The 16,464-nt window shown below is 37.6% G+C and overlaps 1 protein-coding gene across 4 annotated transcripts in view; it reads left to right on the top strand.

Annotated features, from left to right (window-relative positions):
• Positions 1 to 16,464, top strand: part of ADAMTS3 (ADAM metallopeptidase with thrombospondin type 1 motif 3) — a 261,134-nt gene that overhangs the window by 202,759 nt on the left and 41,911 nt on the right. For all 4 annotated transcript variants that reach the window (XM_025435584.3, XM_049093050.1, XM_025435586.3 and 1 more), the window contains one exon: positions 16,000 to 16,083. In XM_025435584.3, the coding sequence (XP_025291369.1) occupies positions 16,000 to 16,083 (84 nt within the window). The remainder of the gene's footprint in view (positions 1 to 15,999; positions 16,084 to 16,464) is intronic.

Genomic DNA, 16,464 nt, shown 5'->3' with positions numbered 1-16,464 from the left:
ATCGGGTCCCGCGTCGGGCTCCCTGCATGGAGCCGAGCCTGATTCTCCCTCTGCCTCTCTCTCTCTCTCTCTCGCTCTCTCGCTCTCGCTCTCTCTCTCTGTGTGCCTCTCTCATGAATAAATTAAAAAAAAAAGAAAACAAATATTGATCCATTGCTTACTATATACAAGGCTGTTTTAGGCTTAGAAAAATTCTCAATGAACACAATAGAAAATTCTCTGCTCTCTTGGAGCTTGAAAGAGGAGACACGTTAATAGCCAAATAATAAATAAATATGTAAGTTTAAGTAATAATAACTCCTGAGAAGGAAAATAAATTAAGAGTAAAGAGATACTGTCAAGGAGAGAAGAGGCAGCACGGGAAATATTTGAGATAAGAGGTTAGGAAGAGCATCTCTGAGATATTATGTGAGCAGAGATCTAGAAATTCTGTGAGGAAGAGAGCTAGACAAAGAGTTTAATCCTCATAGAGATCGTATTAAAGATGTAGATTGCTTTGGGTAGCACAGATATTTTAACAATATTTTTTTGTTCTGACCCATGAACGAGGAATTTCTTTCCATTTCTTTGTGTCATCTTCAATTTCTTTGTCAGCATTTTATAGTTTTAGAATACAGGTCTTTCACCACTTTGGTTAGGTTTATTCCTAGGTATCTTATTGTTTTGGTGCAATTGTAAATGAGATTGATTCCTTAATTTCTCTTTCTGCTGCTTCATTATTGGTGTATAGAAATGCGATAGATTTCTGTATGTTGATTTTGTATCCTGCAACTTTACTGAATTTGTGTGTCAGTTTTAGCAGGCTTTTGGGTTTTTTATGTATGGTATGTTATCTGCAAATAGTGAAAGTTTTACTTCTTCCTTGCTGATTTGGATGCCTTTTGTTTTTGTTGTTGTCTGATTGCTGTGGCTAGACATCCGGTACTGTATTAAGTAACAGAGGTGAGAGTGGACATTCCTGTCTTTTCCTGACCATAGAGGAAAAGCTCTGTTTTTCCCCATTGAGGATGATGTAAATTGTTTTTCATATATAGCCTTTATTATGATGAGGTATGTTTCCTCTAAACCTACTTCATTGAGGTTTTTTTGTCATGACTGGATATTGTACTTCGTCAAATGCTTTTTCTATATCTATTGAAATGATCATATGGTTCCTTTCCTTTCTCTTGTTGATATAATATACCACATTGATTAATTTGTGAGTATTGAACCACCCTTGCAACCCAGGGATGAATCCCACTTGATCATACTGAATGACTTCTAAAACTGTATTGTTGGATTCAGTTTGCTAGGATTTTATTGAAAACTTTTGCATCCACGTCTATCAGAGAAATTGACTTATCATTCTCTTTTTCAGTAGTCTTTAACTGGTTTTGGTATTTTTGGTATCAGTGTTATCAGTGCTGGCTTCATAGAATGAATTTGGAAGTTTTCCTCCATTTTCTATTTTTTGGAACAGTTTGAGGAAAATAGATAGGAACTTTTATGATTACTGATTCAATTTCTTTACTGGTTATCAGTCTGTTCAAGTTTTCTATTTCTTCCTGTTTTGGTTTTGGTAGTTTATATTTTCCTAAGCATTTATACATTTCTTGTAGGTTGTTCAGCTTTTTGGCATATAACTCTTTAAACATATTCTTTTGTGATCGTACTTCTGTGGTGTTGGTTGTTATTTCTCCTTTCTCATTTGTGACTTTATTTATTTGGGCCCTTTATCTTTTCTTTTTTATAAGTCTGGCTAGAGGTTTATCAATTTTATTAACTTTTTCAAAGGACCAGCTCCTGGTTTCACTGATCTGTGATGAAAAGTGTTAAAGCTTGGTGAAAGGTGTGTAGGAATATTTTATATTATTTTTGTCCCTTTTTTGTGAGTCTAAAATTATTTCAGAGTGAAGTTAAAAGTAAAAATAAACATAATAAAAGAACCCTTGATTTTATGCTTTCCCTTGTTTCATTTAGTTTTTCTTGTAACCTTTAAAGAATTTAATATCAAATGATCTTTTTTGGAGACTTCCGTTATGAATAGAGATGAGTTGTCAAAAAGAATGGCTTACGCATTTTTGCCAACCACGCATGAGGAAATACATAATGAGTATGTGATTTAATAGTAAATAAAATTAGTATTGAAATATCATAAACAATTACTCTTAAACATCAACTTTTATTAAAGTATAACTGTACAATAAGTTTGATGAGATTTTATATAAAATCACATTTATGTTTCAGTATAGTTCTCTTCCAAGTACCTTCAGAGATTATAGCAAACGAGTTCAGTCTTGCCTTCTTGTCTTTCACTTTCTCAGCACCCTATTATTCAAGCCGGAAAACTTCTTTTATCATAGAGATGTTTTGCCCCTTGAGGATGTACTTCACTAGGAGAAATTAGATTTATGAATATGTATAATGAAGCCTAGAAAATGCTAATTGACTGGAAGTATAGATCGAGTGCTATTGGGAAAGAGTATTAGAGATATCTTTGAAGTATGGGAATGAGGAAGGGTTTGAGGAAGATGTATACATGAACTTGGCCTTGCATGGTAGGTAGAAGTTAGATGTTCAAAGATGGATGGTAAGTTCCAGGCAGAGAGGAGAGTTGAACATTCAAAGCTCCTATTTGAGTTTGGCTATATAGAAGTTGCATGAAGGAAATCAATGCAAAATAAGAACATCTAGATAGATAGTAACTATACAGCTCTTCAGTGAGGGTTTATCTTCTTTGTTCAGTTCTGTTTTAAAAATCAGTTATTGGTTTAGCAGTGGATGGGTATTTACCCCGTTCAAGACATTGGGAGAATATAAAGAAGTTCTTGGCAGGTTAAGACCAGGAAACACAGAGTCTATAAAGGTGATGAAATGAAGACAACTCTTCTAGATGTTAGTTTGATTTGAAAAAAGTGCAAGCTGGTGCTGTAAAATCATGACATTCTATCTTTTTTTTATTGGAATTGGTTAAATTTTGACCAAATTATTAAATGAATGTCAATTAAAAAGACATAAAAGATATATGTTCCATCAACTCTAATCCCTTTGGATGCTAGAATTTCTTTCTACTACTACAATACCTAACTAGTATTTACCATATTTCACCTTGAGTGCAAATTGCTGTACATGATTAAGCTTTTTATTTACAACATGAAAAATAGTCTGTGACACTTCAGACAAGAAAAACATCAGAGGTTTAGGGAGAGGGACAGAGGGATGAGGAAGTGGAGCCCAGGACATTTTAATGGAGGTGAAACTATTCTGTATGATGGATATTTATGGTGCATAAAGACATTATGCTTTTGTCAAAACTCGTTAAACTGTAGAATACAAGAAACTAGAATACTGCAAACAATGGACTTTAGTAGATAATAATGTGTCAATACTGATTCATCAACTGTAAGGCATGTACCACACTAATGCAAGGTGTTATCCTAATATGTGATTAGGTAGAGGGGTATATTAGAACTATCTGTACTTTCCACTTAATTTTTCTTTAAACCTGAAACGACTCTAAATGCTAACATCTAAAGAAACAAAAAAACAAAGCCCTAACAAAACAGAACTGTCTGACACAGAGTAAACATGCAATAAAATTTTCATTGATCCAAGGTTTTAACAAATATTTTAATGCTATAAACCAGATATGTAGAGGTGAACACAAAAGATTTATTCCCTATCCCAAGATTACAGACTGGTGGAGAAATCAAATAAATGCATCATATGTTATACTAAGAGCAATGCAGGTAACCAACAGTTTGCTTGGAAAGAGAATAACAGAGCAAGTGGATGATAGGGATTTTACAGAGACATGAAAAGAAAGCCTTGGACCAAGAAGTGATTAAGTTGAGACCTAAAGTAAAAGGGAGAGCCAGCCACTGAACAATGACCTGTGTTGTAGTTACTGAACAGAAGCCACTGTGGTTTGAGTCTAACATGCAAGGAGTCAGGTGGAGCTTAAAGAAGAAAAATAAGGACCTTTTAGGTCATGGAAGGAGCTTGAATTCAGTTTTAATTAAATTAAGGGAAAGCTATTGGAGGCCTCATTCTGTGTTGTAAATGGGTTGGAGAGGTTTAGAATGAAGGCTGACCATTTGGCTATCAGTTGTAGATGTGTAGATAAGGGATGATGGCTTATTGGACAGTGAAGATTGCTTTGACAAAGGAGTATTTATGGTAGAATCAGTAAGATTTACCAGTGGATCAGATCGGGGCTAGGGAAAGGGGCGCCTTACAATTTTCTGACTTGAACACTACTGGATGATGATGATGCCATTTATATAGATGGAGTAGTCTGTGGGGGGAAAAAACAGATTGTGTGGCATCAGGTTAGTGATGAAATCTTTGAAGGTGTTTGAAATCCTTTAGTTTAAGTGTAGATTCAAAAGAATGATATCATCATCTTTTAGTCTTTGCTCTCTGCCTGGGCCTGTGCTAAATATATTACATGAATTATATAATATTCCTCAATCCTGAGACATGTTCACTTGTAGTCTTAGTTTAAAAATGAGGAGATTGAGATTTAGAGAGGTTAGGTGACTTTTCTAGTCTCCCAGCTAAGAGGTAGCCCGGCCAGAGCTTGAGCCCAGTGCTCTGTTTCCTCCCTAAGCTTTACTGCTTTTGTTACAGTCAAGGCATTTTATGTGTCCCTTGCCAGATAAAATTCTCATGTCTTTCCTTTACCTGTTTCTGTATCTTATTAAATACCATTCAAGTCACTGAAATGAGAATTCAGTTACTTGCCTTATTTGAATCAAATCAATTAGCAGTCTTTTTTAAGGTTCTCTGTAATAGGGCAATGAAGCAGATTTTGTGACTAGGATGGTGTGTTGTTTTCAGTGTGCCAGATGTGCCCTGACACCAACAGCGTGCTGTCTGTGGCAGGTATCATTGTCATATACTAAGATCTGTGAAGTGACCTGGGTCTGTTGTGCCTATTAATATTTGCAGCTTTCTGCAATGCTTTAATCTCAGAATGTATCAACTGAAAAGAAAACAATTCATTTAAAAGTGGCTTTTAATCATACTTCCAAGTAATCATTAATAATTAAAGAGAACTCGTTAATTCTTTTTTATACTAAAATTGGCTATTTATGTACAGTGAACTAATAACATTGCTGTGTTATGTGGACATGGCAAACTTCCCTGCTAATATCTTTAGAAGAAAAAAGGTATAAGTAAGTATTCTGGTCCTAACAAAGCATTAATAATAGACTTGTTCAAGCATTAGCAGGTATGTGTGGCTCCTGGTTAATTAATGATGATTAAATCTTTACACTGCTTTTGATTTCTCAACTAATGTTTCTTAAAACATTGAACATGAGTGCAAGGCAAATTTATCTGGGGAGTATACGTGTTCAGGCAACCTAAGCAAATCATGAAGCAGTTGTCTATTTTGGGTCATTATCTTTAATCCATTTCTTACATTAGAATTAACATCAATCCTTTAAATATTGATTCACCCAACATACATGCCTTTTCATAGGCCAAGTCCTGTTTGCTTCTAGAGAGACAAAAATTAATAAAATTTAGGTTTGTTTTTTTTTTTTTTTTTTTTTCACAAGGAGCTAGTTCTAGCAGGCAGGTGAAATCAACAAATAATAATAAAATGTGATAATTTCTTTAAAAGATTTAGTTACAAATGACTATGTAAACATTAAAATTGAAAAGAAAGGGATGTGGTTTGGCAAATAATGCCAGTGGCAGATGGAGTCTTCACAGAGGAGATGCCATTTGAGTTGGGCTTTAGAGAATGAATTGGCATTTTGCTGCTAGAAAAGGAGAAGATGACTTTTGGAAGATGGGAAAGAGACTGTAAAAAAATACACAAAGGGATAGTTCATGGTGTCTTCTGAGCCAATGGAGGCTTGTCTATACGTAAAATTGAAGGGTATTTAGGGGAGATGACAGAAAATGAGCCTGGATAGGGAAGCTAGGGTTACCTTTAAAAAATGTCCATACCATTCTAAGGCATTTGAATTTCACCTTGCTAATGAAGAGTCAAGGAGTTTTAAAGATGAAAGGGCTAGTTTCCAAGATCTATAAAGAACTTATTAAACTCAACACCAAAGAAACAAACAATCCAATCATGAAATGGGCAAAAGACATGAAGAGAAATCTCACAGAGGAAGACATAGACATGGCCAACACGCACATGAGAAAATGCTCTGCATCACTTGCCATCAGGGAAATACAAATCAAAACCACAATGAGATCCCACCTCACACCAGTGAGAATGGGGAAAATTAACAAGGCAGGAGACCACAAATGTTGGAGAGGATGCGGAGAAAAGGGAACCCTCATACACTGTTGGTGGGAATGTGAACTGGTGCAGCCACTCTGGAAAACTGTGTGGAGGTTCCTCAAAGAGTCAAAAATAGACCTGCCCTACGACCCAGCAATTGCACTGCTGGGGATTTACCCCAAAGATACAGATGCAGGGAAACGTCGGGACACCTGCACCCCGATGTTTATAGCAGCAATGGCCACAATAGCCAAACTGTGGAAGGAGCCTCGGTGTCCATTGAAAGATGAATGGATAAAGAAGATGTGGTCTGTGTATACAATGGAATATTCCTCAGCCATTAGAAACCACAAATACCCACCATGTGCTTCAACGTGGATGGACCTGGAGGGTATTATGCTGAGTGAAGTAAGTCAGTCGGAGAAGGACAAACATTATATGTTCTGATTCATTTGGGGAATATAAAAAATAGTGAAAGGGAATATAAGTGAAGGGAGAAGAAATGTGTGGGAAATATCAGAAAAGGAGACAGAAAATAAAGACTCCTGACTCTGGGAAACGAACTAGGGGTGGTGGAAGGGGAGGAGGGCGGGGAGTGGGGGTGAATGGGTGACGGGCACTGAGGGGGGCACTTGACGGGATGAGCACTGGGTGTTATTCTATATGTTGGCAAATTGAACACCAATAAAAAATAAATTCATAAAAAAAGAAAGATGAATTACTTTATCAGTCTGTGCTTTATGAAGAGAATCTTGGTGCATTAGAATGACTTGGAGGAGGAGACTGTATGATGCTGTGCCCAGACACACAGTATCCAGAATTAGGAAACAACTCCTCGTCTATCTGGCTCCAAGCCCTTGTGATTTATACTGTATCACCCCGCCTCCACAAGCTGTCTTATTGACCATAACAGGTCACAGAGACAGATCGGAGTAAACAGAAGTCAGTTCAGCCCTCCCTTAGATAAACATGCATGCTTTCTCTGGAATATCCTGGCCCCACTGAAGGTCTGAACATCACAGGTTTAATTAATATAACAACAGGACGACTACACAGTGTTGCTGTCTCAGCGGTCTCTTTTCACTGAAGCATCTCACCTTCCTCTTTCCCCTTCACCTTTGTTTCCGAAGTCCCAGAGTTCCCTCCTGGCATTGACTCATTTTTCCTTTGTTATGCTACCAATTTCAGATTGACCTTATCCCTTCCAGATTTATAGCAGCCTTTTATCTTTCCCAGGGCCTTAAAGCACAGAAAAGCTTTTTAGCTTGTTGAGGGAATCCCATCTTGCTCATTCTTGAAGAAAGGGAATCCGTTCTACCAGGGCTTTTAGGATGCTTTCACTAAAGGCCAGAAGATTTTTTTTTTTAAGTCTTTGTAGCTGAATTAGTCCACACAGAGCTCCTTTGATGCTTAAAATGAGGTAAAGGCATAATTAGCATAAAAGGACAGACTTATGCTTATTGGAGACAACCATCTGACCCTTATAATCTGCCCTTCCAGAGGACTATTGAAATGGGCCCAAATTACCCAAATGTAAACGTTTGCAAAAGTTTTAGCGGGTTATTGTAACAGTTCAACTGAGTAGAATGGCTACTAGCTACTGGCCGTGGAGAGATAGACTTGAGAGATGTCAGGGTACAGGACAGGGTACAGATTGACTGCGTTTGCAGAAGAGGAGGGAATCAAGGATAGTTTAGTCTTCAACTGTGTAGAATACTGGGAGAACAGACTCTGGGGAGAAGACGAGTATACTCTGAGATGTATAGGTAGATTCCCAGGAGATAGTTCTGTTACACAATAGCCAAACTGTGGAGGGAGCCTCGGGGTCCATCGAAAGATGATGGATAAAGAAGATGTGGTTTATGTATACAATGGAATATTCCTCAGCCATTAGAAACGACAGATACCCACCATTTGCTTCGACGTGGATGGAACTGGAGGGTATTATGCTGAGTGAAGTAAGTCAATCGGAGAAGGACAAGCATTATATGGTCTCATTCATTTGGGGAAGATAAATAATAGTGAAAGGGAATAGGGGGAAGGGAGAAGAAATGTGTGGGAAATATCAGAAAGGGAGACAGAACATAGACTCCTAACTCTGGGAAACGAACTAGGGGTGGTGGAAGGGGAGGAGGGCAGGGGGTGGGGGTGAATGGGTGACGGGCACTGAGGGGGGCACTTGACGGGATGAGCACTGGGTGTTATTCTGTATGTTGGCAAATTGAACACCAATAAAAAATAAATTTATTATAAAAAAAAAGATAGTTCTGTTACTACTGGAGTTGAACAGATGGCTCTTGAGCATGAGAGAGATGAATGAGTGTTACAGACGTAAACATTTGGAGCTAATCAGCCTGTAGGTATCGGTTGAAGAAACAGCAGCGGATGAAATATTGCAGAGCGAGTGCATGAGAAGAGACGATGGTTGAAAACAAAACCGTGAGGCACACTGACATGTGAGCTGGATGGAGAAAAGGGAGCTCGTATCACTAAAGATGCGAGTAGTGTTCGAAGAACACAGTGCGGTACAGTACTAAATGCTGCTGAGCACTGTAGGTGGGTTATTTTTTCATGACGAGGGAGAATTAAGAGTATGGATTAAAGATGACAAGGAACTCCAAGCAAGGGAGAGCTTGAATACAGGCAATAAAGACTTGATGAGTTTTTTGGAGCAGAGCATTTGGAGCAGAAGAAGCCAGAGACCTAGGTGACAAACAGAAAAAGGCAAGAGAGGTAGGTGTGAAAGAGCAACAGGCATCGGCATCACGTAGACTTACCTGACTTTTACTCGTGCTCATCTTCTGGGGGAAAGAATCATGTAACTTCTGTGGGTCTCAGCCTCTTTCTAAAGTAGTGATACGAGATGTCTCCTTTGCAGAGTGTTGAGCTTCCGCGATAATGTGGATTGGACTTCTTGCACTTGCTCTTCATAATACCCTTCCTGATTTTGGGTCTCCCTGCTCTGACTACCCAGTCTTAACTTCTTCCTCACCCTCTGGACGTCTATCTTGTCAGTCAGATTTATTGCCTTCAGAGGACATGATCCTATCTGGTAGGACCACGTCTGCCTGTCTTTTTAAAATATTTATTGATTTTTGTTCACGCACGTAGCCTATTTCACCTGATAGAACACAGTCATGATACGAACTGAGACCCAGACTCAGTTACTCTTAAATGTCTGCCCCAGGGACAGTTAGGCATATGGTAACTGTTCAATGAATATTTGATTAGGTGATTAATAAAGGTAATTATTGTTGACCTGAGATTGGAGGTGAGAAAAGAAGAGAGAGTCAGCCCCCTACTCTGATCAAAAGGAATGTAGAGGATGAGCTGAGAATCCAAGTAGGTGTGTGTCTGGAACTGTTTTAGCTCTGCAAGAAATTAGTTGTGGAAAGTACTATTTCTTCCCAGTTCATTTCAGAATGCTTTTGTGTCAGCCCAAATTACCTAGACTGTCTTGTCATTAACCTGTTTGCTTTTCATAAACCAAGTCTCTCTCTCTCTTTTTAAAAATCACGCTTAGGTATCACTTATTTTCTTCTTTGTGAATAATGGTATTAATGATGGCTAATAAATTTTTTATTTTACGTGTGCAAGGGCCGGCACCATTAAGCACTGTAACATATATGAGCTCATTTATTCCTCTCAACAATCCTCTAAGGACAATACTCTAATTCACCCATTTTACAGATGAGTAGACCAAAACATGGAGGCAAATAACATGCCCAAGGTCACAGAGCTAAGATCAAGCCCAGGCAGCCTGGCTACAGAACTCATGCTCTTAACCACTCAGCCATCCTGTCTCTCCAGACCTAATCCACCCATCTAAAAGAAAAACGAGTGTTGCTTTGTTGAAGCCAGACAAAGCTGTTCATCAGCTAGTCAGACAAAGCAGGTCAGGGTGTCCTGCCAGGGAAATGTCCTGGGAGAAATTGTCCTGTCCGGGAACAAACCTGGAAGGGATTTTCCTTTCAAGGAAAGGAATACTTGACTTGATTTTACCTTCCCTCCCCCCCCGCCCCCATCACATCACTGGCAACCCCTTCTCATTTAAGGTCATCTGAAAAGTGAATTAATATTCTGTTTACTCCTTCTTTCAGGTGATTTAATAAAAGCTCTAGGCTCAACCCTGAACATCTCACAGAAAATCTTACACACACTGTGATAGATTCATTCACGTGGTAAAGGGGTGTTCGGTTTTACGCATATTTGCATTATGTTGTGTCAAATATGTGACTTCTTAGAATTATTATGCTTAATGCCTTTCTTACAACCCAAAATGCTGGTTATAAATTTCAGCCCTAACTTTTCTTATTCAGTTTTTCCAGTGATCTGCTCTAGCATCTTTTTCTTTTTTTTCAGTATTTTTAAAACTACCATCATATTGATCATCAAGAAATCGTTATTTATAGTAAATTCAGAGTCCAATTCCTCATTTCCTTAAAATTTACACGAAGGAAGATTATGAAAAGGAAGTGAAGTTGTTAATTCCTCTTTCTCAATATACTTACACACCAATTTCTTCAATTCAGGGATAGCAAATTACTACTGATTATTCTAAAACCAGCTGTTCTGTGCACAGTAACAGTGTTGTGGTGCGCAGGTTTGTAGAAGTATAGCAAGATGGTGAAAACTACTGACTCTGGAGTCAGACTGCCTAGGTTTTCATCCTTTGCTGTGTCTATGAACTGTGTGACCATGGGCAAGTTACTTGACTTCTCTGGGCCTCAATTCTTAGTGTAAAATGGTGATGATAATATCTCTTAAGTTGTTGCAAGAATCACTTGAACGAATCTAAAGTATTTAGTGCAGTGCCTGGAATCCGAAAAGCTTTATATAATGTTAGCTGTTGTTTTTGTTTGTTCGTGTTGCTTTTACTTAGGAAAAATATTGCTTTCCTTGTCACTAAAAGTTGTAAAAATGCTTTCTTAACAAATATTATTTTAGTTCATCTTGACAGATTCAAGTGGTTCATTCAGTATATGTTTTTAGTTCATTCTGTATATAATTTGTTGTTAAAATTTGTGAATAGTTTATAGTCAGATTCTGAGGGTTTCTATGCCTCTCATATATTTTACTGTATGACGTTGAAAAACAATCTAAATAAAGATGTCTTCAGTATTTTTCTTTGCTTTCAAGAGTCAAATGACTCAATGTTTTCCTTAGGCTAGAGTATTTTAAAACTCTTATTTAATTTTAAGGAAGTTATTTTATTTATGTGTAAATATAGGAAAAGACAGACATAACAACTGGTGAGTAAGTACCTCCAGGTGTATTAAGCAACATTTACCCCCCTCAAAAATGTGCATACTGCCACCTGCTGGGAGGAACTTTTGTACCTTGAAACAGTATTTTTGAAAAAATTTAAGTGTCCGATGATTTTCCCCATAGGTTTGGGTTTTTTTTGTTTGTTTTTTGTTTTTGGTAGATTTAATTTAAATCACATCTTTCATTCAATTGAAATTTCAAACGTAAGAGTCTTGGAGTCTCTTTTAGGTGAAAACTAAGAAGGAGGTAGTTTTATTTCTTGTTCTTTTCATATAGATTATGAAAATACATCCATAAGTCTTTAAAATCTTTTCTCAGGGATGGATGGAAGGGTGCTAAGCTCCTTTATGTTTTTCTAAGGGCAGTTGTGTAGTATTTTTGCTAGATTTGGACAACAACCCTTTGAAGCAGACAGAGCAAGTCCAATTATAATTTGCCAGTGAGAAAACAGAGGCCCAGAGAGATTAAATGACCCGCCCAACGTCACTCAGCTTATCAGTGGAATATTCGGGACAGAATCCAGGTCTTTGAATATCTTATCCCATGGTGCTGATTATTTCTTCAACTCTTATCATATCCTATAGGCCTCTGAGTATAAAAACATTGCATCCTGTTATTAATAAGGCCTAGCAAAATGAAAAGCAGCCAAATTATTAAGTACATTTTAAAGTGAATAATTTATTTTTTTAAACTTTGGAAAGCAAATGATAAGTGGCATCCAGTGCTTTGTATTGGACACCTAACGTGTGTTGGTTTGCCATATTGAAAGAATGCTTTCTGCTCTGTACACGTATTATTGCTTTATATTTGGTGATTTCTATCCATAACAATTTATGTATGTCCTGTGGCAGTTTCACAAATGTGTGCTGCCCTAGAAGATTCCCTGATTGATTTTTTTATTTGTTTTGTACCGGATTACCCTGCTGTCTTTTTTTTTTTTTTTAAAGATTTTATTTATTTATTCATGAGAGACAGAGAGAGAGAGAGAGAGAGAGAGAGAGGCAGACACAGGCAGAGGGAGAAGCAGGCTCTATGCAGGGAGCCCAACGTGGGACTCGATCCCAGGCCTCCAGGACCATGCCAAGGGCCAAAGGCAGGCACTAAACTGCTGAGCCATCCAGGGATCCCCACCCTACTGTCTTATTAGCCTGGCATAATAGTGACTTTTGTTAAACAAAACTTTTTGTTTGGTGAATGGTCACTTTGAATTTTAAAAAAGTGTCCTTTTACTCCATCATTTTATAGTATAATATTACCATTGAGAACATGAATTTTGTCCATTAGACTTTCTTGGTATTGCACTGATTTTAAGATTTCCCAAGTACAGATGGGTTTACTAATTTAGGGTGACTATTCACTATACTAACTCAACTACTATAAGCTATTTGTCATTGTTGCCACCTTTCCTTCATTTTAGGATTCTAAGATTTTCTGATGTGTTTCCTGCATTTTTAAGTATAGTTGTCGCTGCTACTCTGAGGGGCTGTGTCTCCCTCCTTCCATCATCTGTGCTCTAGAAATTATTTTTTACCTAACTAGTTTAGTTTAAAATTTTATCATTCGTTTATTTTGCATATTTACTAGCATTGCTTTGTCTTTTTTTTTTTTTTTTTTTTACATTGAATTCGTTTACATTAAGCTGAGTACATGTGAGCAAAGCCATGCTGCTAATTCAGAACAGCTGCCTTACGAGAAGTCTCTTGGAATGTCCATGAGTCTCTGGATGAATGTGTTAGTGACATGCCTGGCTTCAGACTTTACTTGTATTGGAATTATAGTGTTAGGAATTCCTTATCAGACGCTTAATGCAGAAGAGGAAGGGAATTCAGTCTTCAATTAGGCAGGTGTGGAATAAGATAAGAGAATGTTCCCTGACCAAAAAGGTCAGAGAAAAATCACAGCTTTTTTGTACAGCATTCAATCTTTTCTTATATTTACCGGGAATCTACCCCTCTCAGTTTGACCCCATGGTTTTTATTTATTTTCCGTAGATATATGGAATACATTGAGCATCTTTTCCATATGGCAGCTATTAAGTCTTCTCTCTAGGTTTTTCTTTTGTTTCCCATATAATCCTGTTCTGCAATGCCCTTCTCTCCTTCTCACTCATACATTGAGGAGTTTGTTTGCCTGAGTTAAATCTTTTAATTCTTGCACTAGTCCAAAGTGGTAGTATTCTTATTATGCCCATTTGACCGAGGCTAAGAAAGAGACCACACAACAATGAGGGGTTGAACCAGAATGTTAACTGAGACATTGGTGTTTGGTGTTAGGCTCTTGGACATTAAGCCTTCCATTCTTTATGTACATATTTTATAGGCTGCTTGCTTTTTGCTCTTCTCTGGGTACATTCGTGTTTGTCAACATCTCTTTTATAAGACATCATGAGCTAAAATTTACTTAGTACTTCAGGTATACCCTGGCCTCCAGAGGGATAGCTTGCTCATGGGCTGCCTGTCTATGCACTTGTGCCCTGCAAGGGCACGTTGCAGTTGTTTTTTTTTTTTTTTTTAACTTGGCTTATGTTGAACGGTTGTTACATTGAGTCTTACCATTCTCTGTGTGTGTGGGTATTTGTAAAGTATATGTGTGTATATCTAAATGCATTTTTCCACTTAAGAGGATTCTACATCTTTTCTTGTCAAACTGCACTTTGTCATCTTAAGTTATACTAGTTTCTGCAGTTCTTTTTTTACCTCCATTTTAGCTGTCCTCTTTTTTATTCCATACAAATTTAGTAAGTATGCCTTTAGGCTATATTTCAGGCCTTGATTTTTTTAAGGTGTTCTGTGCAATCCCATTAGATTCTTGAAATATTTCAGTTGAGATTTCTTGCTCTGTTTCTTGGTTAGTGTGGTAATTTCCATTTTAATGATTCATGAATTTTGTGGGGGCTTCTTAGAACATTCTATCATTCTTAAGTTAGATTTCTTTATAAAGTCTCTCTCTATGAGATTATGGTTATCTTTTCTCTATAGGTTTTCCATTGCTGTGATTAGAGTCCAAATCTCCTGGATCTCAAGTCGAATTTCAGTTAGTTTTCCATCCCTCTTTTAGTTATTGTGACAGATGTGGCATCCCTGTCCCTGGGAATAGCAAAGAAGTTTTGTAGTCTAGTCAGATAACTTCACCTTTCCCCTTCCTGTTAGCATTTGCCAACATAATAAGCAATCTTGACTCACATTGATTTTGCACTAGCTTAATCAGAAGAAACAATGATGGTCTGGCCTGTGATCAACATGCACTAAACCAAGCTAATTTTATTCAGAATGTAAACACGAATAATAACATTTACTAAAATGTAACAAAGCTCTCAGCCTGCCAGCCAAGTAGGGACTAATTTGGGGTTCCAAATTCAATTTCTTATTATTTCTTATTAGGTTCGTTTCTGCCAACAACTGACTGTGGCCTTTACACACCAGTTAACCTCTGCTGTCTTCATTTTACTCATCTGTGTAAATCTGTGGTGGACTATGACCTCTGAGATTGCTTCAATCCTAATATCAATAATTTTAAAGCATGCCAAATCACTTTTAGAAGTTTTAGCCTAACTTTAATAATTAAATAAAAAGGAGTGACTCAACTTAGCTTTTCTGAGCTATACCTAAGGGTGATATTCATCTAATATGCACTCATACAGTCACCTTAGTAATTCAAATATTGAAGGACTTATAACACGGTAGGGCTTCTATATAATCATTGTCTCAGCTGCCCCACTTATAGAGTGGAAGCACTAGGAGGGCTACCCACTTGCTGGCCTGCAGATAAACCACCATAGCTCCTGCACACCAACTCCATTTCCATGGGCTCTCCTAACCAGACGTAGGACATGAGCCCCCAGACAAATGCCTGCTGACTGTTCTCCTCTACATGGCTATGGCTATGCAAAGGTAGAAGACTCTTCTTTTTTTTTTTTTTAATGAATTTCTTTTCTTCTTCTTCTTCTTCTTTTAGATTTTATTTATTTATTTGACAGAGAGAGAGAGAGAGAGAGAAAGCACAAGCAGGGGGAGTGGCAGGAAGAGGGAGTAGCAGGGACCCACTGAGCAGGGAATCTGATGTGGGGCTCAATCCCAAGACACTGGGTCATTACCTAAGCCAAAGGCAGACACTTAACTGACTGAGCCACCAAGGCACCCCCAGCTAGTAGATTCTTGCCAGATTCACCTACTTGCTGTTGCTTTTGATGAATATTATATGTGTATTATAGCACATTGGACTCTTTCTAACACAGCAGTAGTTTAATGAAGCCCTTTTAAAACATGTTCTCTGTTGTTTATGATACTGTGGGGTTTACAAAATCAGCAGTTCACATACCCAAGAATGTTCCAAAGCTAAAGGTAAGTAATTTCATTTCAGAGTTCAGCATAAACAAAATTAAAAAAAAAAAAGTGATTTGACTCCAGTACTTGTGATTACATGGCTAACCCCTGAAATGTTGTGCAAATCATGAAATCAAATCATTGTGTCACCTTTCTTTTAGCGATTATCTGCTTTGTTTCCAGGTGAATGAAATTTACCATGATGAGTCCCTTGGAGTGCATATAAATGTGGTCTTGGTGCGCATGATAATGCTGGGTTATGCAAAGGTAAAATATCTTAAAATATGTGATCTCTGGATGTTAAGAACTGGACTAGCAGATGGCATTTCTGTAACTCTAGCTAATGTGGCGTTGATGTGTCACGCAGACCTAGCTCTTTAGAGCTGAGGAAGAGACACTGCCATGATAAGCGTAGATCTCCCCATTGGAACAGATGATGATTTTTGTGCTGATACCATTTGCTTTGCTTATTTATCTAATGGAGTCATAGATCATTATTATTCTGGCTCTAAGCATGACTGGATGAGTGAAAACAAATAGATATCACTGTGAGGAAAGAGAATTTCCTTAGTCTACCATTATCATCAAATTTGTGATTCATTCATTTATTCATTCACAACATCTATGCTGAATGCTTACTATGTGTCA

Source organism: Canis lupus, chromosome 13 (assembly GCF_003254725.2).
Source record: "Canis lupus dingo isolate Sandy chromosome 13, ASM325472v2, whole genome shotgun sequence".
NCBI lineage: Eukaryota > Metazoa > Chordata > Mammalia > Carnivora > Canidae > Canis > Canis lupus.
This window is presented reverse-complemented; position numbering and strand designations above follow the sequence as displayed.